This window comes from Lissotriton vulgaris, chromosome 9 (genome assembly GCF_964263255.1).
Source record: "Lissotriton vulgaris chromosome 9, aLisVul1.2, whole genome shotgun sequence".
Classification (NCBI taxonomy): domain Eukaryota; kingdom Metazoa; phylum Chordata; class Amphibia; order Caudata; family Salamandridae; genus Lissotriton; species Lissotriton vulgaris.
In genome coordinates this window covers 913,334,501-913,358,140 of record NC_141697.1, presented here as the reverse complement: position 1 = coordinate 913,358,140, position 23,640 = coordinate 913,334,501, and the positions used below count along the sequence as shown (strand labels likewise).

The following is a 23,640-nucleotide window of genomic DNA, read 5'->3' as shown; positions in this document are numbered from 1 at the left end:
GTTCCTTCTCTTGGCCCATATGGACGTCGCCGTTTTTCGGGCCTTCAAAACCAAGGGTCTCTCCTACCTTAGAGGAGAGACCCTCAGTAAGCACAGAATTATGCCCTACGCTTCCCTAATAAAACACGTGTAGGCGAGGTGCCCTGAAGGCATCTATCTTCAATGTTTTAGCGCATTGCCTATCAACTCATACGCGTACAGCCTACAGCTGATCGCTCGTGCTGTCTCTTGACGGTTGAGACGGTACCGATCAGCCAAGTCAGATTTCATCGTTTGGGAAAGAGATTAGGCTAAAACATTAATACTACTACATTAATAGATTTAATTTACACATTAATACTATTTTCAAGACTTGTATTTGGAAGACAGCATTAACCCCTTGCATGCTGATGACGGAGCGGTTCCGTCATCAGCTACGGGTGAGCTGTGCTGATGACGGAACCGTTCCGTCATGACTCCGCCCGCGCAAGGCGGAGTCAGCATGGGCGGGGAATTCCCGCCGCACGCAAGGGGTTAATAGATTGACCTATTAACCTTTACCAAGCAGTCTATATTAGCTAATCAAGTGACTAAACTCTTGGAGCATACATTTTATTCCACTATTTACCCAAATACCCATCTTTAACTCCCCTACCCGGGAGTTAATCGGTGTTAAAACCTTTTATTCAACTTTTACTATGTTTGACTTTGAATCAGATGATGTACAAGACCAGGCCCCTACTCCCAACCCTAATGAGGAGATTATCAAAAAAATTATACAAAAAGAAATGCGCTCATGCATGAGGGAGACTATAAGTCAAATTGTTGCGGAAAAGAGATTCCTACCTGAAGCTACCAACCCCCCTGCTCCCCATGGAGTACATATTGGCAATTTAACTAAATGTGGGAGCAAAAGATTAACCTCTTCGCCGCTAATGACAAGGGTAACTCGTCATGGACTTTCCATTGATTTCAATGGAAATTACATTAAAGCAGAAAAATAGCCTTAGCAGTAAAGGGGTTAAGAAAAAGCAACACTTTAGAAAGGGAGAGAACATTGAGCACACTGGGAGGTCCAAGCCCCTCGAACTTATTGGGAGGCTTACTCACCTCATACCCTAAAGGAGGACTAAGAGCCTCAAACACTAAGGGACACCTACGTGCCCCAAACACATCAGGTGTCCATAGCGGCACAACCTATCCGGACGCCCTAAGCGGCTCACTTTATCCAAGTGCTCTATCTGACCCCACTTAATTGATGATGATCAAGGAACAACGGAATCCTTGGGCGAATACATCCTTGACCTGGATGATAATGATCCCAATTTTGCTCTCTAAGAGGATGAACTCCCCTCTTCCTCTAAGGAAATAATCATTGATCCCTGAGGTGAGGAAATGTTCTCCGCTTATATTATTCAACACCCTAGGCAGACCCCCAGGATATAGCGGCATGGATTAGCAAATTTAGCGGCACAAAAATGGAAATTTAGCGGCACAAATATGGAAATTTAGCGGCAATTTTGCGGCATTTTATTTGGCTATTTTTCCTACAACAAACACAGATTTCTTTGTTTTTTGAGATATTTAACAACAAGAAGCTATGAGACTCTATTGCTGCCGATTTCTGTCCCGAAGGGAGACAGGAGGTGGCACGCGCAGACAGGAGATGTGCACGCGTATGGACAGGAGATGTGTATTCCGTACGCCTGCACATCTCCTGTCCCCGGAGGCTGGCAGCACGCGTATCGTGCGCCTTCAGTTTCCCTCCCTCCGTCGCTCCACATAGAGCGAGCTTGTTTTTTACACTCTTGCTCTCTCAAGCTGTCTCTAGCGCTGTTGTTTGTATTGATTTTTGAGGGATGGTGACTCCTTTTTTGGCAGGGGGGCAAAGCTACCAGTAAGGTTATTAGGAGAGAGATGAAAGATCATTCTCTATGGTTACCACCCTTACCCCACCTGTCTATTCTAATTTATAATGTTCCTGGCAGGGTTCCCAGATGTTATGGTGACACAGAGGACACTCCAAGCTTCATTTATCGGTCTCTCTGAGAGATCTGCTCATGTCTTAGCTGTCTAATCAGAGGGGAAGGCACTCTCCAATTTTGTGCAGTATCCCTTCATGCAAGTACCATACTGTATGCTACTGATTTTGCAGGTTTTGTGCTGCCGCAACCACTTGATTTCATACTCATCCCATGGTCGCAGTCCATGTTAGTTTCTTGTTGATGGTGGACATGCTGTGTCTAATTTTGCGCTCTGTTTACATTTAGAAAATATATTTTGCATCCGGTGGCACTGTGTCACAGTACTTGGCTCCAGGCAGGCAGACGTCTCTCTCCTTTTCCTCGGATTCATTCGTTGCTGCCCGATCAGCCTTTGCAAATATGAAGCTAAGCCCACTGCTCTCACTAACTCTATCGACCAACTTCTCCCAGTATAGAAAGGTATCGTGTTGCATTGTTATATTTTGTTCATTATATCTAAAGTACTCTGAAACAGGTCTCAGCCTTCATGAGCTCTATGGAAGTAAATAAACAAGTATCGTTTTGTGCTGCTTTTCTCGTGTTTGTGTGAAAACTAGCATGAATTTATGCATAACAAAGGAGTTTGATCAGGAAAAAAGTGGCAATACTTTATTTGAATTTTACATTAAGGCATAATGGAATTCCTAATGAAGTGGAGTGAGCACATTAATACCGAACAAATTAACCCCTTCCACGCTGATGACGAGCTGGGCTCGTCATGGCGTAGCCTCCTCGCACGCTGATGACGAGCCCAGCTCGTCACGTAACATGCGTTTTCGCAAATCTCAGCGTGCAAGCGGAATTCCGCTAGCGCGCATGAGGTTAATGCAGATATATACTGCAGAAGTGCGAGCGCCTCTTCGGGCAGCTCTAGCTCCCAGCGTATGCATCTGATCTACAGCCGCGAATATCTAATTACAGCCGTTCGGCTCTGCTTGCATCATTGTCTTAGAAGTAAAAAGATCATTTTAAGATTTACGCTTTGGTTTCTTCCATAAATAGCTTTTTATAGCGATTCATGAGCCTTTTAAAAATGACTCAGGGGATTCTGAAGGTATAAACCAGAAGGGCTTTTATACACAACTGACTTGGGCATAAAGTTCATTTTCATGCACTGTGAGTTACACATAATCAGTACCTGTCGGCGTAGATTACTTGCTGTGCCGTGTAATGCCGTCCCGTCTCACCTCCCCACTTGCCGACACTCTCCCATAATCAGAGCTCGAAGTCCGCCGACCCCCGTTTCTTCCTTGCAGTAACCGCGCCTGTCATCTGAAAAGTTCCCCGGGTAGGTGTTACCCTACGGAGAGGCAGCGTGCATCAAGCAGAATCCTAAAGCCAGTCTGCCGAATATTTCCTGGCCGTTTTCTTTCAATTGTAGGTTTATATTCTGATCGAACTTTAATCCCACACTAATAGCTAAGTAATTCTATCCAAAATAAGGCAATACTTGATTAAAGAGTCTGACTCATGTGGTATGTTAGTTGAATAGATAATATGCAAGACACCCAAGTATGAACATACTTCCTCGATACAGCCGAAAAGTGAAGCAACAGCTGATAGTTTGACGGCCCACCTCTTTCCACCAATCCTGGCCCAGCACTATTAAGAGCGGCGGGCGCTTCAACGAGGACAATGAACAGTGAGGCCTGCAGGGGCGTGTCAGCAGCTGAGCCGCAGTTTCGCTTTAAGACTCCCGCTGGAGAATTGTGTGTATGCATCCCGTGTGAATCGCAGTAGCTGCTGCCTTTTTGTGGAGCTCGGAACGCCGCATTGCATTGTAGGGCTAGATGGGCATGTCTGGATTTCGGCTCACTTTTGTTAAAATTGCGGGATTTTTACAAAAGTGCCGATTTCGCTGGCACTTTTGTAAAAACCGCGGCATTTTAACAAAAGTGCCGATTTCGCGGCAAACCGCGAAATCGCGATATCCTGGAGGGTCTGCCTAGGAGCTCCCAAAGGTGGCCTCAAAACCATGTGGCCAAGTTTATCGAGAGGTGGATAAGAAACCCCCTTGTTAGAGACACAAGGAATATCCTTAAAGCAGAATGCCCAAGACCTATGGTTCAACATAAAATTTGTCTCACTCCAAACTTGGACCCAGAACTTATTAAGTTCTTATTTAAACTGGGCAGGCACCCTAGGAAGGGGATGGGGCGCTCCCTCAAAACCTGCCAAGACCACATGCTCGATATGCTAGGTCCCTTGTGCAGAATGATTGGTTTAATCGAAGAAAGCCACATTAACTGCTCTTTAACCAAACATCGATTTGTTGAGGGGTTAGAGCCAGAGGACACTAATCCTCCTCAGCAACGCTAGCGCAACAATTAACACCAAAAGAAGGAACGTTGTTTTATCTAAAATTGACCCTAAACTCTGTGACATGGCCGAAAAGGAACCCTCTGTGAACCCAAACAGACTTATTTTTAGGGAGGAGGTGATCAAGGGACTAAGCAAATACATGGCAACATTCACTGCACTGGATAAGGCGCAAAGTAACATGCGCAGAGTTTTTAACCTGAGGGCCGGCAGAAGGGGTCGCTCTGCCGGCTGCCCCTACCAAAGACCCTTCTACAGACAATGGGGTTTTGGTCGTCCCTACCAGAACAATCTCTCCTTCTACCCTCAGAGAGGAAGGCCCTTCCGTTCAAGAGGCTCAGAACTCTTCCAATACTCTAAGTAAGTACCGTTTCACCTCATCCTTCCTTGTCAATGGGGAAAGTGGGGGGTCGCCTAAAACACTTTTTACATACCTGGAAACAAATTACGGAAGACCCTTGGGTTCTACAGACTGTCCAGGGTTTCAACATTGATTTTATAGAAAAACCCAAACAAGTTACAACACCCAGAGTGTTAAATATGACCCAAGAACAATGTTTTATTGTAGCAGAGGAAATAAACTCTATGTTGGTGAAAGGTCCCCTGGGAATGCCTAAATTTCCTGAACAATATTTTTCTGGTGGAGAAGAAAGACAAAAGGAGGAGACCAGTAATAAATCTCAGAGAAGTGACCAAATCTCTCACCTACAGACATTTCAAGAAGAAAGGTATCCATCTCCTCAAGGACATACTTTTAGAAAAAGACTGGTTAGTGAAACTAGACCTAAAGGATGCCTACTTTACAATTCCAATGGCGCGAGAATCACAGTCCTTTTTTCCAATTTGCATGGAACAATCACCTATACCAGTTCCAAGCTCTTCCCTTCAGTCTATCCTCTGCCCCCTGGTGTTTCACCAAAGGCATGAGGCCAATTGCCTCAGTTCTGATGGAAAGAGGTATCTGCCTTATAATCTATCTAGACAACATTCTCCTCATGTCTCAAGAACATTCTCAAATTCTGAAAGACTTGAATACTACTGTAAACTTAATAGAGAGTACAGGTTTTATTATAAACAAAGAAAAATCAATCATGACTCCCTCGAGGTCTCTAGAGTCCCTGGGTTTCACAGTAGACACCATGAAGTCTATGCTGTTACTTCCCCCGAAAAAGATATCCAAGATTCGAAAAGAGATAGATCATGTCTGAAACTCGATTTGTTAACCTTAAGAGAACTAGCCAGACTCCTGGGCCTCCTCTCATCGTCAATCCATATATTTTCCGGGACCCTTCAAATGCTGAAAGGCAGAGCTCCCCGATACGGCCTTTGGTACGGAGACAAAATTTGTCTAGATTCAGAAGCCAAGACAGAACTGACCTGGTGGTTAGAAAATCTGGACGCTTGGAATGGCAAATTCATATTTGGCATTTCCCCGGAATTTGTCCTGGAATCAGACACCAGCCTTCATAGCTGGGGTGCTTGCTTTAAGGATCAAAACACGGGAGGCTTATGGTCCTATTTGGAGAATACGAACCACGTACATTTTTGGGAGTTAACCGCTGGGCTTTATGTCCTTATGAGCTTCAAGCAATCCCTTCAAGGGAGGTCGGTCACTCTTAAGTCGGACAACATGTGAGCCGTAGCCTACATAAATCGCCACGGGGGCACCAAGTCACAATACCTCTCCAACCTAGCAAAAAAGCTATGGATGTTCTGCCTAGAAAACAAAATATTGTTAAGAGCAGAATACCTTCCAGGACAAAACAATGTTTGTGCGGACTGGAATTCCAGATTCCTAGTAGATCACACCAACTGGAAACTGAACTCAAAGTGTTAGATTACCTTTGGGGTCCCTTAGAAGTAGACCTCTTTGCGAGCAGACTGACCTTCCAACTATGCAAATACTTCAGCTGGATGCCAGACCTGGGTGCACAGGCAGTGAATGCCTTTCTTCAACCTTGGAAAGGGATTCAGGGATATGCTTTTCCCCCTTTGCAATGATCCAACGCGCCTTGCAGAAATTGAGAATGGAACAATGTTCAATAATCCTAATAACAGCCTTCTGGCCGTACCAACCTTGGTTTCCAACGACCTTGGACTTAGCTTACAAACTACCCTTTCTTCTCTCAGCCTCACCAGGCCTCCTAAGACACAGAAGGTTTGGATCATCCCCTTCTCCAGAGCAGAACTTTGAACCTTCTTCCCTGGAAAGTGTCAGGCGAACCAATGAAATCTATGACCTTTCGGCACAGGCTTCTTCTCTCCTCCAAGAATTCTTAGCCCCCGGTACACACTATAGATACAATGGTATCTGAAAAAGATGGGTTTGTTGGTGCTTGCAAAGGAACCTGGATTCTGTGGAGAATCCTATCGTACATGTAGCAAAATTATAGATCAATTAACTGCTATAGATCAGCCATTTCTGCTGGTCACTCCCTTTTAAATGGTAGATCTATTGGTAAGAATTCAATAATATGGAGAGTTACGAAAAGCATCAGGCTTAAAAGACCTACTAAACCTAAATACGAAACACTATGGGACATAAAATCATTACTTGACCTATTTTGTAACTGGCCCAATAATAACCTACTATATAATAAAAAATGTTCTATTAAACTAGCTTCTCTCCTATGTCTAATATTCTGTCGTAGGATTTCAGATGTCAAAGCACTAGAAATAACCAATAGATCATATGACGCCTTCTGTGTCAGATTTGAAAAATCAAAAGAACTAAAACCATGTCTGACATGATTTTTTCCCCTAGATTCAATGCTTGACCAAAGTTGTGAGTTGTAGACTGTATAAAGGAGTATGACGCAAGGATAAACAAACATCGTACTGCTGGTGTAAACCAGCTTCTTATTTCTTTTGTTAAACCCTTCAAACCGGTCTCCTCTTCCTCTATAGCTAGATGGTTTAAACTAGCTATGCGAATGGGAGGTGTTGACCTCCAAACATTTCAAGCACAATCTTTAAGAGGCGCTATGGCTAGCCAATCGTTTTAGAAAGGAGGTAAGTTAGATGATATTTCTAAGGCGGCCGACTGGTCCAGTTTCTATACTTTTGCAAAACACTAATGCAAACCTGTGGAACACATGTCTGATGTAGTTTTACTAGACTACCAACATGCATAATGGTAGCCTCCGGTCTTGTAATGAAATTGTGATTCTCTTATTACCAAGACCAGAGAATCTGGATTTCATTAAAGACATGGAGGATAACATTATCCCAACCCTTCCCTCTCAGGAGTAGACTCTTATGATAGCATGTTATTAATTTATTGTAATTTACTTTATTGCATTTGTTTGAAATGAAGAATAACAAAAAGGGGATGTATAGTGAGGAAACATCTCAGTTATATAATTGTATTATGTCTGTTTATTGCTCTATTTAATATCGTTAATTTTCTCCCTTTTCAAAGGGCTTATTAATGCAAATTATTTTCAAAAATGTATCATTTTTCAGATAATTCAACGTAATTGGTTCCTCCACAAGATGCAGGATCTCACCTGGAGTAGTAAGATTTCCTCCTCTTCCCTCCAAACAAGTCTCGGCATCGTACCTTTTGTTCCTTTGGAATTCATCAGTTCCTAAAGAAGCTTATATTTTTCAAGAATATTTGAAGTACAACTTTCATTGCATTTAAAAGAGGCAGATCTATCTATCCTTGTTGCCTTTGTAACATATGAGTATGCTATTCCAGAGCTTTGCTTTGTGATGTATTAACTTTAAAATGGCTGCTTGAAGTGGCATTAAAGGAATAATGCATAATGTTAGCCTCTGTATCTTTAATGAAATCCAGATTCTCCGGTCAAGGTATTAGGAAAATCGCAATTCGCATTCTAAGGCAGGGGAGCTTCAAAGAGCCCACCGCCTTTGGCATGCAAATCTGGCTTCTCTCATAGGAGAGAAAACCACCCCCCTCTGTCCAGAGCCCTTTGGATCCTGGACAGGTGGGAAAATTATTAGTCCGAAAGGTGTGTCCACCCTCAGGCTAGTACCACCCCTAAGGTGAGCTACTGGATGTGGAGGGGACTTTTCAAGGTTAGCCATCATGGGGATGTCAAACCTAGGAACTCTGCAACAGGGTTATGCCCATTTCCTAGAGGAAGTGTTCATATAGGTGGTGTAGTGACCCTAGGGATAGGTAGCCCATTAGCTACTATCCTACACTCCCTAACACCCCTAAATTCACTACTTGGAGGATCCCCTGGCATATCCTGCTGACCTACGAAGAAGGACACTAAAGAGCCAGGAAAGCACTGAAGAGCAGTGAAAGCAAAGACTGACATAGGAGTACCAAACGTGGCCCCAGCCTTCCCGCCTGTCTGCTGTTCCTGTCGAATTTGCGCCAAAGTCATCTCGTTCTGCAAGCCGTTGTGCCTCCCAAAACCTTGGAGGGCTTCCTGCCTTCAACAAAGACCGAGAGACTCCAGTGGAGCAGAAGAGCTGCTCTTTTGCATACTGCAGGCACCACAAGAAGAAACGGTGAGGACTTCAGACCTGCCAAAACCCAAGCCCCCAAGCACCACTACACCGAGCGCCCCAGCCGGAGTCGAAGTGAGTCAATGATGTGATCTTGGTCCCCAAGCCCTCAGGAGGCAGAGTTCACTTAGGATCCGCCCCTTGTGAAGTCTCCGATGCCGCCTGCAGTCTCTGTGTGCAGGCCCCCTCAACTGTGAGTGCTCCAGGACAAAGAAACTTGACACCTCAAAGACCCTCTGCACCCGGCTGCCCCGGCTCGAGATGGAGAGGACCACCAGTGTCCCCAAGTCCCTTAGCATCGCAAGACTTGAACCCTTTGGTTGGTTCAGCCCGACTGGCCTCTCAGTCCAAACCTGCAGCCTCTTTTCAAGCAGACCAATCCCAATTGACTAACATTGGGCACCTGAAGCTGTACTGCACCACTGCACCTGGCCACCCTAATGCCGCTGGAGGTGACCTGCTGGTGCTGCCTTGGACCTTGCCCCTTATGCACCTTAAGTGCAGGAGATTGGTCTCATAAGTCGCTGTACTCTACCTTGATGCCGTACTTGTTTTTCCTCCTATAGGATAACATTGCAGCTTCTGAAAAATGCAGTGCCAACTTTTTTTAAACAAAGTATTTCTCTTACAAAATGTACTTACTTGATCGTATTGATTCAGATGCCTAAACATAAATAAAAATATTTTATTTTTATAAATTGGTTTGGATCTCCTTATTGAGTTGTGTGCATCATTTATTGACTGTGTGTATATTTTGCAGATGTCGAACATTCCTCTCTGATAAGCCTACGGCTGATTGACCACAGTAGCCCCTAGAAGAGCACCTTGGGATTGCTAGAGCAAGGCCCTATCCAGTCATATGGGAATACCTGGACTCTTTACACAATATACCTCTTTTTGGTATATCATATAAAGAGCCAGCTTCCTGCACTTACACTTACTGTTTTAAATGTAACACAAAAATCGATTGAGTTCCTGCTGCAGAAAGAGACGCTACAGCTAGTCAATGACATTACTTGAGAAAGCCAGCATGGCGGAATGCATTTACAGCTGTAAAAAAGAAAGAGGAAAATGAGTGCTGCCTTATCCTTTTCTTTTGAATGTACATTAAACGTTGTGCCTGACCTTTCATCCACTCTTTGCAGCTGTTGGGTATAGCGGCAGATGAGGTCCCGCACTGTGGTTCCAGGGCTCAGCCCGCAGTAGAGTTGAAAGACATCACGGAGACTGGCTCGTTTGTGACCTTGGGGAAAGAGAGGATGATAATAGTTACGGCCAATGAAAGCAAAATACTGGCAGACCTGACTAATTGCATTGATATTGACTAAAGCAGCCCTGAAGTGCTAGAAACATCTTCAAGACAACCGCCTCTCACTGATGAGCTATTCTGGAACCAGCTACGGTGCCACAGCCTTAGGCAGGCACGGCATGCTAAAACCAATTACATCCTTGTGTGGACAAGTACTCCTGCAACTCATTACAGTACAAATGACTGTTGCAGATCAAAAATGCTAAAACTAACAACATTACTACCGCCTCCCTCAGACCAGCAATGCTACAATCACCTATATTATCCCAGGCAAATACACAAGGGCAGTGCTGAAACTATCTACATTAACAAAGTTACATCCATACAGCTAATGCTGGAATCAATTACAGTAACCACGTACAACGTGTAAATGGTGGAAGTCACTTTATTACCACAACTTAACAAAGACATGAGAAACAAATATATCACTACTGCTATACAGGGGCTACCATTGTGGGACCCAAAGTGGTGTGCCCTGCCTCAAACTGGAAGTGCAGGGAAGAATCACTACTCTCCTGTAGTAAGAATTGCTGCATTTTCATTTCTAAGCAGCCCTCCATTCAAATGTGGAGAAAGAAAATGTACATGCAAAAATACAAAAACAACATGGAGTCCTCATCTACAGCTGGCCTTTTACACACTGTTTGTATGAATCATCTCTAAGATTCTTATCAACCACAGATCTTTAGGATACTTTTAGCTGGACCAAGCTCAAGGTGAGTGGAAGAGGAGGTTGTTGGGTAAATTGAGGAGATCTGGTACTAAGGGGATAGAAGTTACTTCAACATGGGAGTAACATGTTCTCTCTCCTCTTACGTCCCAACTTCCTCCATTCTGAACATATGAGAACATGTCAAAACAAGGGGATGGCAAAAGTAAGGGCCATTCGTGTGACACCAGAATATCGTGGTCGGAATATCTGACAAATATAGCGTCCTGAACATTGTTTACAAAAATATTGCCACACTTGAATTAATAATCCAAAATCCACACCCAAAGAAACAATATTTATGTGAGCAATTATTAGGACAAAATATTTATGTCAGACGATATGCCTGTATATGATATGCTAATATAAAACCGGCCATCATGGATCAGGCAAACTGATTTATGAAGACTGTCTAAGCTGAGGTGCTTTTAACACTAGGAAGAATATGAGGAGGCTACCCTACAAATGATACTATCAAAAAGTATTTCAGCCACTCATAATGGAGGTTTTTGTTAGGTGGCTTCATGGATATGACTACCTGCTTGCATGTAGGAAGTACTGAGGAGTATCTCACGTTATCAGTCTAGGCTCAGACAACACTCCATTCACTCTCACCTGGGCCTAGGGGGCTGCGTACATAAGAGCCATATATTTCAGAAACTGGACACCGAGAGCCATCCTCCTCAATTTCTTGTGTGTTATGGGCAGTGGATTGAGTTAAAAGCCTGTTCAAAGCCCACTTACAACACAAAATCTGGCCCCTAGTTCATCAATGCACGTCAGTGTCACCTGGAGACGGCGCAGGCCATGCCTGGTGCCCCTTCCTGGCATAAAGCTGTCCGATCACTATGGACCAAGGTTCAAATCACCTAAGTCAATCTAGTGGCTAGAATTTTGGCAAGAGTTTAACTTCAATCTATATCTATACTAATATAATAAAGAGAGAGCCCAAACCTTTGAGGCGGGTAATCTCAGGAACCACAGCACCAATCACAGCACCCAATACAGCGTTGGAAAGGGCAGTTGCAGCAGAAGGACATAGGCTATGCAGACGCCCACCATATACATTTAAAAGGTAAAAGAACCGTGCCAGCAAAGTAGTCCCTTATGGGCGTGTCTGCGTTGTGCTGTGGGTGTGCGCTGGGGGCGTGACAAACGCTGGGGGTGTGTGGTATGTTCCGCCCTTCATGCCATTACTCATATCGTGTGCGGGGCGCGGGATTACGGAAAAGAAAAAGCGAGCGTTGTGCCCAATATCTCATTGTTTTTTCTTCCCAGGTTCTGTACATTCCAGCTCCGGGTGTCCACCCTGGTCCCTTTAAATACCCCTGCACCCCATAATCATAACCCACCCTTACTCCTTAAAATACCCCAACACCCTTAAATACTTAACCATCTTAACCCTATAAATATACCCTGTACCCCAAACCTATCCCTAAACCCTAAAAATACCCCTGTACCTCAAAACCCAAACCTACCCCCGAACCCTAAAAATACCCCTGTACCCCAAAACCCTAACCTAGCCCTGAACCCTAAAAAATACCCCTGTACCCCTGAACCCTAAAAAATACCCCTGTACCCCAAAACCCAAACCTACCCCTGAACCCTAAAATACCCCTGTAACCCAAAACCCAAACATAGACCTGAACCCTTAAAATATCCCTGTACCCCAAAACCCAAACCTACCCCTGTACCCCAAAACCCAAACCTAGCCCTGAACCATAAAAATAACCCTGTACCCCAAAACCCAAACCTACCCCTGAACCCTTAAATACCCCTGTACCCCAAAACCCAAACCTACCCCTGAACCCTAAAAATACCCCTTTACCCCAAAACCCAAACCTAGCCCTGAACCCTAAAAATACCCCTGTACCCCAAAACCCATACCTATCCCTAAATCCTAAAACTACCCCTGTACCCCATAACCCAAAACTACATCTGAACCCTTAAAATAACCAAACACCCCAACACATATCCCTCAGTACCCCAAAACATATACCCCTATACCCATACTTACTTTATCCAAACATTATAAAAAACCATGCTTTTACCATTCATGCATTTACAACGAATTTCGTTGAAAATGTATGCGTGGTAAAAGCATATAAAATGTAATGCCATGCGTTATAATGGCATTGCGGAGGAGTCATGGTACTTTCGTAATGAAAGTATGCGGAAAGAAAGTTTCGGAATAATGGGTGTTTACCCTCCCCCGGTAAGTACATTGGTGGCACGGCGGCCCACATCTCCAGCAACATACTCATATTTTTTCACCACCAATTTGAAAAATGCACAGGTCAATACAATACAATACTTTATTCGATAGCAAGGTATCATAAAAGTAAGTACATCATAAATTGAATTAAAATACAATTACATCATAAAAAGAATAAAAATGACTAAAGAAATATTCAGATATAAATTTTGTTTAAAAAAGAATTTTCTAAAAGTTTATAGTTAGTAAAAACGACAAGAGCCCAGATGAGTATGTCACAGCAAAAAAGATGCTAGTTAGTAAAGTGCTAATTCGAACAGTTTTACAGATTTTAAACATCTACCCAATACTCAATCGCACCAGCTTGGATCGTATTTGCCATGCACTCCCCAGGAATTTTGCAACCCCGGCAATTATCATCATGGAGTAGTGTCCGTTGTCAGGATGCGGAGGGCCACTGAGCACTGCCTTGTCCCCAATTCTCTACATACTGGGCTTAGCCATCTTTTCCTTGCCCCCTTGTATGCCCTACAGGCAAACAAGAAGTGACCAAGCGTTTCAATGGGATTAGGGCACCCCGGACATGCTGCTTGATGATGTTTAAAGTTTTTCCACCTGCTGGTGAAAATATTCAGGGGTAAGGTGCCATGCATCATTTTAAGGAACAAAGATCTGTCTCTTGGTGAGGTGTTAAAATCAAGGAATGGCTCCAGCCTCGGCATTGGCTTGTGTGACAGAAATTGGTCGGTTAGAGCGCCCCACTTTGGGTATAGCGAGTCCCTTTCTTGGATCCTCTCCCAATACAGTTTTTTAACAGTGTCTTTCGGCGGGGGCTGCTGTGATAGCCATTCTTCTTTAAGTCCCATGTTAATCACCAGGTCCCTTACGTTTTTCAGCCAAGGAATCACCCCAAAACCATTCAACTCAATAAGTTCGTCCAGGACTGCAGCGTAGTGGCTAAGATCCGGCGTCCTTCTAAGGCGAACCCAAAATAATAAAGGTCGGAGGCCGACAATGTCTTTGATTGAACGGCGTCCCAAGTCATGGAGTAACGGTTTGATAGGAGTGGAGACCGGGAGACCCACTAGCTCTCTCATAAATTTGTGCTCAGCTGTGGCTAAATCAGTAACTCTTTCAGACCCCCAAAGTTCGGAGCCATAGGTTGCCGCAGACAGTGCCTTGCCCTCATACACTGCTAGGACAGGGCTAATGGGTTTGCTGGATGTCAGACGATGATCTCTGGCAATTGCTCCTGTCACCCTCTTAAAATTAAGCAACATCTTAGCAATATGCACAGGTCTCTCTCATTGATGGCCAGCACCGACATACACTTTTAGACACACCTCCCGACACAAGTTCTAGAATTGCGAACTTTAGAGCTGGGGAGCTACGTTCGAATCTCGGCATCAGCTCAACATCCTGTGATTCCAGGCAAATCGCTTTGTCTCCCCGTGCCTAACACAAATGAATGTGTTCTTCTGTAATGTAAATTGTTTTCATGCCATGTTGTTGAGTTCGCGCTATATAATATTGCAAGGAAAAATAAAGTAGGGAAACTCGAGTTCACACACTACTGAACGCGCACTCTTAAGTGCATCAGCAGTGCACTGTGAATCAGAGAGTTTCACAGGCCTGTCACAGATAAGAAATGCTATCAAAACGAAATCCTACAACACAATATACTACTGGCCGGCAGCAATTCATACCCGGACAACGTCGGGACGGGCTGCTAGTACTTATTAAAGATACTGGCCGGTAGGACAAGCTTTTCCCGGTGGGGATTATCGGGATTCCTAACCACCTTGATTCAAACACCCTGCAGATCCCGTACGAACAGTGCCAGCTTTTGGGCGGTGCGAGCGGTGCCACCGCACCAGGTGCCGAAGTCAGGGGGCGCCATTTGGGCTCTTGAAATCGGCTACAGCCGCATTGCCCAAAAGCCTGCACTGTTGAACATCAAGCTTTCTTTTCCAGGACGTTAATCTTCCTAGAAACATAAGACAGTGTTAAATAGATCAGGAGGCACACTTTTATGCACACCCCTGCAGTAAAAGTTAACATTTGTTTTGCTTTTGAGTCAGAAAATAAAATAAAAGGTTCTGCATTAACATTTGGGAATTTCATTTTATTGATCTAAGCACATAAAGCTGAGCTACGCTCTCTACTCGCACCATCAGTATGTCTTCTTGCCGCCTTGATTGCTAGAGATAATCTACTTCACTTTCAGTTTGTGAATTGAAACAAAGTACGTTGTGGGCAGGGCTGGGTCTGTGGCAGTGCCACATATATTATAGTTTTAAATGCACGTGCTGACGCATTCTTTGCTTCAAGTTATTTTCTGGCAACAAACATGGGACGATAACTCCGGTGATTAATATTCTTTCTGGAGAGAGAGACTGGAGCTTTCACTTAAGGAAGTTTTGATTCATGTATGAATGAAGTAAAAGCTATCCTCATGGCTAAATACACTTGAATTATTATATCGAACTCTGTTAATACTCTGCACCGATATGTACTACATGTTTGACCCCTTTGCCTTTTTGTATTAGTTGTCTTATTGCTCACATGATTGGCTTGCAGCCACCTATTTGTACTGTTTGTTCTAATGATTTATCTGTCTGACTATGCTCCCTCATGTACCCCTCCTATGTAAAGCGCTCTGATATCTGCAAAGATCTTGTTCGCGCTATATAAAACTTTCAAAATAAATAAATAAATAAATGTAAGGTAGCACAGGGGGTTAATGTGCCTGCTGCAAAGAACGTATACCATGCACATCACAACGAGCAAATCATGTAAATACATCTACTGCTTTTGTTATGTTATGTTATGTTATGTTATGTTATACAGGGGTTTTATATAGCGTGCGGCTACTCGAAAGAGTGTCCCGACGCTTTGAATTGCACACTAATCTCATAACACAACAGGGAAAGTAAATAAAAACAGAGAAAAAAGGAAACCTAATAGGGCCCGAAACTAAGAGGTGAAAAGCCAGGTTTTAAGCCCCTTCCTTCCCTTTTGTCAGAGAGATCCTATTCTTACTTGCAGTTTTTAAGTTAAAATCCTAATGTAGAACAGGGAGCAATTAACAGTCATCAAAGAGCTGCATAAAAACTACATGGTATAGGTTAGAGCGTTACGATTTTATCCCCAGTCTTTTATTATCCTAATGTTGCACAATGGGTTCATTGGGGCAGAAATCAATTCTTATTATTAAAGAGAACCCCCAACCACGGTGTTCAGTTTTATATTCTAATTTTGCCCTTCTCTAGACCAAGCAGTCTTAAACTACACTGCCTACAAGTATGGATAACATGGCTTCTATTGTAGTCCTCTGTCTTATGTAATGGTTACCATACTGATTTACACACGTATAATTGATTCAGTGGCATATCAAGGGGGGGGGGGGGGAGGGAGGGAGGGGTGGTCGGCTCCAGGTGGCATGAGTTTTGGTGGTGGCGGCCTTTCCCGCTCTTACCTGCCATCTAGGGGAATCAATCCCCCTCCCCCGCCATTCGACTGCCACGGAACAGAAAACGCAGTGACCTCCACGGGGGGCCAAAAGGCGAGCTATGGCACTGGATTGATTGTCTCTGTGTAATATGTGTGATGTAAAAAGCTCTGACACCCTACACTGGTATGAGTGGTGCTATAAAACTAATTTAATGAATCAGTGAGAAAGTAGTTATGGAGCCTTGAGGTGCACTGTTGAAGGGTGGTAGTGAGGGAATCCCTGACGGAGGTGGTCATTGGGGGGCGCCAACAAACATTGTCGCACAGGGCGCCACCTGCGCTAAAGCCAGCCCTGCGTACGAACATGGCGATTGCAAGCACCTCAGAATATAGTGCCTGGAGATGTGGCCACAGCAAGGGTGGTATACTTTTTAAGGAACTCCTGGAGGAATCCATTTGGGCCCTTGGCCTTTCCAGAGGGCATACCCCTAATTGCTATTATGAATCACCTGGGTCATGATAGAACGGTTAAGCTGTACTCAAACGTTCACCATTAGTGCACCAAAAATGAGATCGTCCACTGTTGAATTCTTCGCTTCTTTCAGGGGAGGGTCTTGTCTGGAGTATAACTTCCCATAATAGTCCGCAAAAACCACTGCAATCCCAACTGCATCTACGACTAACTCAACATTACTGTCCTTTACAGAGAAAATTATTTGCGATTCAGTATCACTATTAGCGAGCCAATAAAGCAGTTTGCTTTCTTTATACCCCCAATCATACAGTGCATGCTAGCTGTGCAACCAAGCATAGCCTGCTGAATCCAATAGCCGCCTCTGTAGGGTGTTCTTTAGCACTTCTAGCCGTCTTTCTACTTCCTCTGTTGAAGCTGAATACAAGCCCATATCTAGGTGCTTAATTTGCACCTTCAAGCCCTCCACTTCTTGTTCTTTCACTCTACCTGCACCTCTACAGTAGGACTTGTCCTATCCTCTTATCACAGGTTTGACCTGCTTGAATATTTAATCATTATTAGCATATATTAACCCTTTGTAGTCTTTTAACCTCCTTTGGCTTTGATATTGTATGTTTATTATCCCTGTAACTCAATGGTAAATTATTTATTAGCCTGCTTGTTAGAGAGGGCAGTAGGGCTCATACTTGATACTGTCACAACCTGGAAATGACCTTTCCCAAGCCACTTCTGGTGCGTTGCCTAGGTGTGATCCTAAGAATGCCAGCAAAACCAAATGACTGATACCGTCTCCATTCGGCAAAGCTTGGATGCGATTCTGCCAGATAGATGCAAGTTGTACAAAATCAGTGTTTTAATTCTGCTTTTGAAATTCTGTCTCACTCTCCTATTTGCTAATGTCTTCATGAATATATAATATTTGAAGACATTTCATGTTTTGTTTGCAGCTGTGGATGGGTCCTATTTCCTGGTGGAAAAGCACTAAGTAGGTCAGAGAGTCCCCAAGACATATGAAAGACCCACAAGGTCAGCATATAATGCAGCAACACTTTTAACCACAAAGAGCAAAACAGTCTTGTTATTCATTGCGCCAGAAGCAACTACATTACCTAAGTGTTGTTTTCCACCCAACTAGACGCAACATCACAAATAAAGTATTGTGCATAGAATAAGATTCCGCTTCAACACCTCTGCATTATTATTCACCGGACAAACCCAATATAATAGCAGCTTTGGCATCCAATGAATCAGAATAAACTACACAACTAAGTCTCCATTTAGTTAGACTTGATGTACCACCAGCCACACTAAAGATTACCTTAGGCGTGTAATCCATAGTCAATGAAGGCATTACCACAGCCACTTATTAGACAGTCACACGCAACCACATTAACACTTTGCCTATCAAGAGTGCAAGGAGACCATTACAGAAAAAAACATCAATCATTTTCTGTACTAATCCCCCAATGACCATAACAATTACACCAAATCTGCTTTCCAACTCCCTTCTTCCATCTCTGCATGTGGTGGGCCTACCTGGCTTTGTAACATAGGGTAGGCACTCCTCCTGCAAACATTTGTCATCTACAAGATCCTGAACCTGGGGCGTGGTACAGTATACATTGGAGTACTGGAAGAGTAAATAAGAAGAGAGAAAAAAGGGTAGTAGATTAGTGAACAATAAACAGAAACCACATTTGAAAACCGCTTTCAATAACTATAACAAGCAAGATTGTCAGAATTTTGTGTCAGCAACAATAAGACTCTTCCTGTGCCCCAAAGCTAACACAATCGAGGTCCTCATGCTAAACCAGGTAATCCAACCTGACCCAAAACTCAAAGGAGAGAAGCTACCCAATGGTGTCTACAAGTCCTTCAAGTACAACTGCTCCAAAAACAAAGATTCAGCAAAAGGAGCTATGCTTGGCTCACACTTAATCCATATACACGCCTCCAACCACAAAGCTATTTCACAGAGGCGTTCAAGGGCCATTTAAAAATAAGTCGATTACAATTACGTTTTGGTCAATTTTCCTCTTATGATCTATTGCCAAAATGGTGTAATAAGTCTAACTCAGGAGCATGTAGATTGTGTCAAAACATTTTTTTTTTAAATCACTAATTCATTTACTATGAATGTACACTCCCTTGTCGAATGAACACAAATATTGATGTCATAATTGTTTTAACCAATATGGTAGCAGAATGTGCTGCCATGTGATAATTTTTAGTATGAGAGGAAATTCTGCAGTTGTGACCATACGATTTAATCAATCTATGAGCAAATTAGACCGATTATTTAGCAAAAGAGGTGGAATGAGGAATGTTTGTTTAACAGCGATAAGCTATTGTTTAATACGTAAATTGGCTGTGTTTTGGTGTTAAGCTGCTAGCAACATAAGATTCTGATGTTCTTATAGGAAGATATATTTTGGCACATGCCTGAACTGCATACGAACTTTGAGCTATCCTGCCCCTCTCGCATTTTGCCGTTCATCATGAGATTTAATTTATCTTTATTCAGCCGTGGTTTTAAAATATGCGGAACGGTTTAAAATATTTTATATCAATTTTAATATTTTGCCTTTTTGCACTGATTGAAGCCATCTGTTAATTTCTGTGCCAAAATGCCCATCACAGCACTTTCTTGAGGCTTTACTTTAAACTCTGGTTAGCACCAATACTTGCCAATTCTGCCTGTGCATTTTTACGAGCCACTATGACACCGAGGCAAAATAATTAGGTCTATAGTGAACTTAAATATGGACATAAATTGTCCATTTTCCATGAGGACAAATTTTATATGCTAACACTATTCCACCAACATTTTTAGTCCGTTAAAACGTAGGTCTTTTATGGTGATTTGTAACCGTAAACATTTTCAACTGCTACTTAGATTTTGTATACCTCGTTCGAGAAATATTTTGTAGAAATGGTTAGTTATTAGAACATCAAACTTAAAGGTATGGCTGTGATTCTTTCTAAAAATAAAATAGGGTAATTTTAGGTGATTCGGAGGATAGTGCAGCTGAGTAGCTTCCATGCTTTCTACCTTGAAGAGCAGAATTCTAATTAGTCCTGCAAATATGTTTTCCAATTTTAATCTGTTCAGCTAAGGCAAACTGATGAAATACATGATCTGTTTCTATGCTTACTATGTTCAAAGGTGAAAGACGCCATCTTGTTTTCTGAGTTGTGATTGTCAGTTTGTTTTGGATGATTTGGAAGGGAGTGATCTCCCATCCATCAATGTAGTTAAGCAAAAGCAACATGTTAATTTCAGAGTTTTACCACATTATCGTGGATGAAATATCACCCACACATATACCATGACAATAACATGGACTCACAGAATGTCACCATAGACTAGTTAATATTTTAAAAAATCACAATTATCTTGACAGTATTTTGGAGTCCAGATCATGGTCACGACATACGTGGAGGCCGATATTTTGGCCATGGGAATGTGTCCTACAACCATCAATTTCTTATGCAAATTAGGAAAGAACAGACCCAACTGCCAGGGTCACACTGCCTAAGTATTCCTCAGGTCTCGACATTAGCATTTAGCAAGGGGAACGTTTTCTCAAGCGAGCCATTTGAAGAAGGGGCCATTCATAGGCTTTGCACAGTCAGTTCCGCAGCACCTAAAAGGCCAAAATATTCACACAAAGGTTATATCCCATAATGCTCACCTGCAGTATTGACACCAAGGTCACCACTCCATAGTACCTACAAAAACAAGAGACAGTCAGCAGTGTTTAGACTCTTGCATCAACGTGACGTTTTTTAGGTCTCGCCTAGCGACGCAGCGAAGCTGCTCGCTAAGCGAACTCTATTGTCGCCGACTCGCTTAGCGAAGTGGGACAGGAGAGGTGCACAAGCTTGTAAACACATTGGAGACAATGGCTGTGACCATGCGCTTTTGGAGACCTGAGGTGTGAGCGTGTACGGCGGCGTTAGCAGAGTCTCTTCTCCTGCTCCCCCACGCTTTCACTTTTGCGAGCGAGGGCACATGGACACCCCATGTGCACGCTCACGGCTTGTTTTTTTTTACTTTGTCAGCAGCAGCCTAGCAGCCACGCTGTGACCTGTCAATTCTGCTGAAGTTGCAGGAGGCAGCCACAAATGATTACAGCTCAGCCAGGATTTGTGTTAACTAAATGGAAGGAAAGTATCCCCCAAGACCTGAACCCGTCATTAGTGGTTTTGTTGCAGGAGGCGCTTGGCACAACAGTCGCCCTGCACAGGTACTGGCGAGGAGCAAACGGCGAGGTAACCACGCATGGGAGCTTGTGAGGAGTGAAGGCGATCACGCACAGGAGCTGTCGAGGAGCACACGGCAACGAGGTGACCACGCACAGGAGCTGTCGAGGAGCACACGGCTAGGAGGTGGCACGGTTTGAGAACAACAACGACGCCAACTCCGCCACCCTGATCGACAACCTCGCCAACCTTGGCCTCAGGCAACTCTTCACCGCACCCACCATCTTCTCCACAGGCTCCCACGTCGCCTTCGACCACACCACTGAACTCCACTGGACCGACCACCGCTGCATCCATTTCACCTTCAAGAAACCAACCACGCACCACCGCACTCAACAGCTGCCTCGCCGCTGCTGGAGCAAAGTCACCGAAGACCAGCTGATCACCTCCCTCGCCAACAACCCACCCACCGACCCCACCAACCCAGACGCCGCAGCCCGAAACCTCAGAGAGTGGATCGACGACTGCGCCAACACCCTTGCCCCACTCAAGAAACCCTCCAACAGCCACGCCAACAAGAGAGCCACCTGGTTCACCGAAACTGGAGAAGACATGGCTCCACGAACGCACACCAGACAACCACGCAGCCCACAAGGTCTCCACCCACAGACACCACCATCTCATCAGATTAGCCAAGAGATCCTCCTTCAAAGACCGCTTGGATAACAACGCACACGACAGCAAAGAGCTCTTCAGCATCGTAAAGGAACTCTCCAACCCCAGCGCCAACGCCAACGACATTCCGCCCTCACAAGAATTGTGCGACTCACTAGCCATCTTCTTCTTTCACTGCAAGATCGCTGACATCCACGACAGGTTCAGCACCACGACCGCCCTACTACGCCAGACTCCACCCCCCCTGTGAACACCACCAGCGCCAACCGCTTGACATCCTGGTCCAATATCAACGACGATGAGACACGCAAGGTCATGAACTCCATCCACTCAGGATCTCCGTCTGACCCGTGCCCACACCACGAATTCAACATAGCAGACGCAGTCATCGCACCCCAACTACGGAAGGTCATCAACATCTCCTTCGAAACAGCGCATTCCCGGAAAGCTGGAAGCACGCTGAAATCAACGCCCTCTTCAAGAAGCCTAAAGCGGACCCCAGGACCTCAAGAACTTCCGGACCATCTCCCTGCTCCCGTTCCCGGCAAAGGTCATCGAGAAAATCGTCAACATGCAACTAGCCCGCCACCTGGAAGACAACAACATCTTGGACCCGTCCCAGTCCGGATTCAGACAAAACCATAGCACCGAGACAGCCCTCATCGCCGCCACAGACGACATCAGGCGCCAACTAGACAATGGCGAAACATCAGCCCTCATCCTCCTGGACCTGTCAGCCGTCTTTGACACGGTCTGCCATCACACTCAAGACACGCCTCCTAGAAGCTGGAATCCAAGAGAAGGCTCTTGACTGGACCACGTCCTTCCTCTCCGGCGGAACCCAGAGCGTTCACCTCCCACCCTTCCGATCCGAAGCCACCGACATCATCTGCGACGTCCCCCAGGGCTCATCCCTCAGCCCAATGCTGTTCAATGTCTACATGGCCCCCCTCGCACAAGTGGCCCACCATCACGACCTAAACATCATCTCCTATGCTGACGACACCCAGCTCATCCTCTCCCTCACCAAGGACCCACACACCGCCAAAACCAACCTCCACGAGGGAATGAAGGCCGTCGCCGACTGGATGAGGAGCAGCCGTCTGAAGCTGAACTCGTCCCCCACCGTAGCCACATCACCCCCCACCTGAGAGACCTACACTGGCTCCCCGTTGTCAAGAGGATCACGTTCAAGCTCCTCACCTACACACACAAAGCACTCCACAACGCCGGACCAGCCTATCTGAACAGCAGACTCAGCTTCCACACCCCCACCCGCCAGCTCCGCTCCGCCAGCCTCGCCCCGCCGCTGTACCCCGCATCCAACGAACGACCTTCGGCGGCAGATCCTTCTCCTACCTCGCTGCCAAGACCTGGAACACCCTCCCTATCCACATACGGCAGACCCAAGACCTACTCGCCTTCAGAAGACTCCTCAAGACCTGGCTCTTCGAGCAGTAGCAGCACCCCCCTCTCCCCTCAGCGCCTTGGGACCCTCACGAGTAAGTAGCGCGCTTTACAAGTACTCTGATTGATTGATTGATTGATTGATTGACGTGACTGTGCCGGTGGCTGGGCTGTTATACAACTACACTAGCTGCATTGTGAAAATAAACCTCCGACACAGACTCCGAGCTCTGCGAGAGCCTTCATCTGTGGGTAAGGGACGAGTCGGGCAGGGAGCGCTGTGCTGAAGTCGGGTCAGATGGGTAGAGGGACAGAGGGCACCTTTCCTGGCATACAAATTTACCAGGCAGTCAGATACGCTCCAGTCTTCAGCTCTTGTGTACA

At 44.8% G+C, this 23,640-nt stretch overlaps 1 protein-coding gene across 2 annotated transcripts in view; it reads right to left on the bottom strand.

The window, feature by feature from the left end:
• NPRL2 (NPR2 like, GATOR1 complex subunit) overlaps positions 1-23,640 on the bottom strand; it is a 192,951-nt gene that overhangs the window by 107,021 nt on the left and 62,290 nt on the right. For both annotated transcript variants that reach the window (XM_086938716.1, XM_086938717.1), the window contains exons 8-10: positions 20,664-20,700; positions 18,505-18,598; positions 9,933-10,050 (exon numbers count right to left, since the gene is read on the bottom strand). In XM_086938716.1, coding sequence (XP_086794842.1) covers positions 9,933-10,050; positions 18,505-18,598; positions 20,664-20,700 — 249 coding nt within the window. The remainder of the gene's footprint in view (positions 1-9,932; positions 10,051-18,504; positions 18,599-20,663; positions 20,701-23,640) is intronic.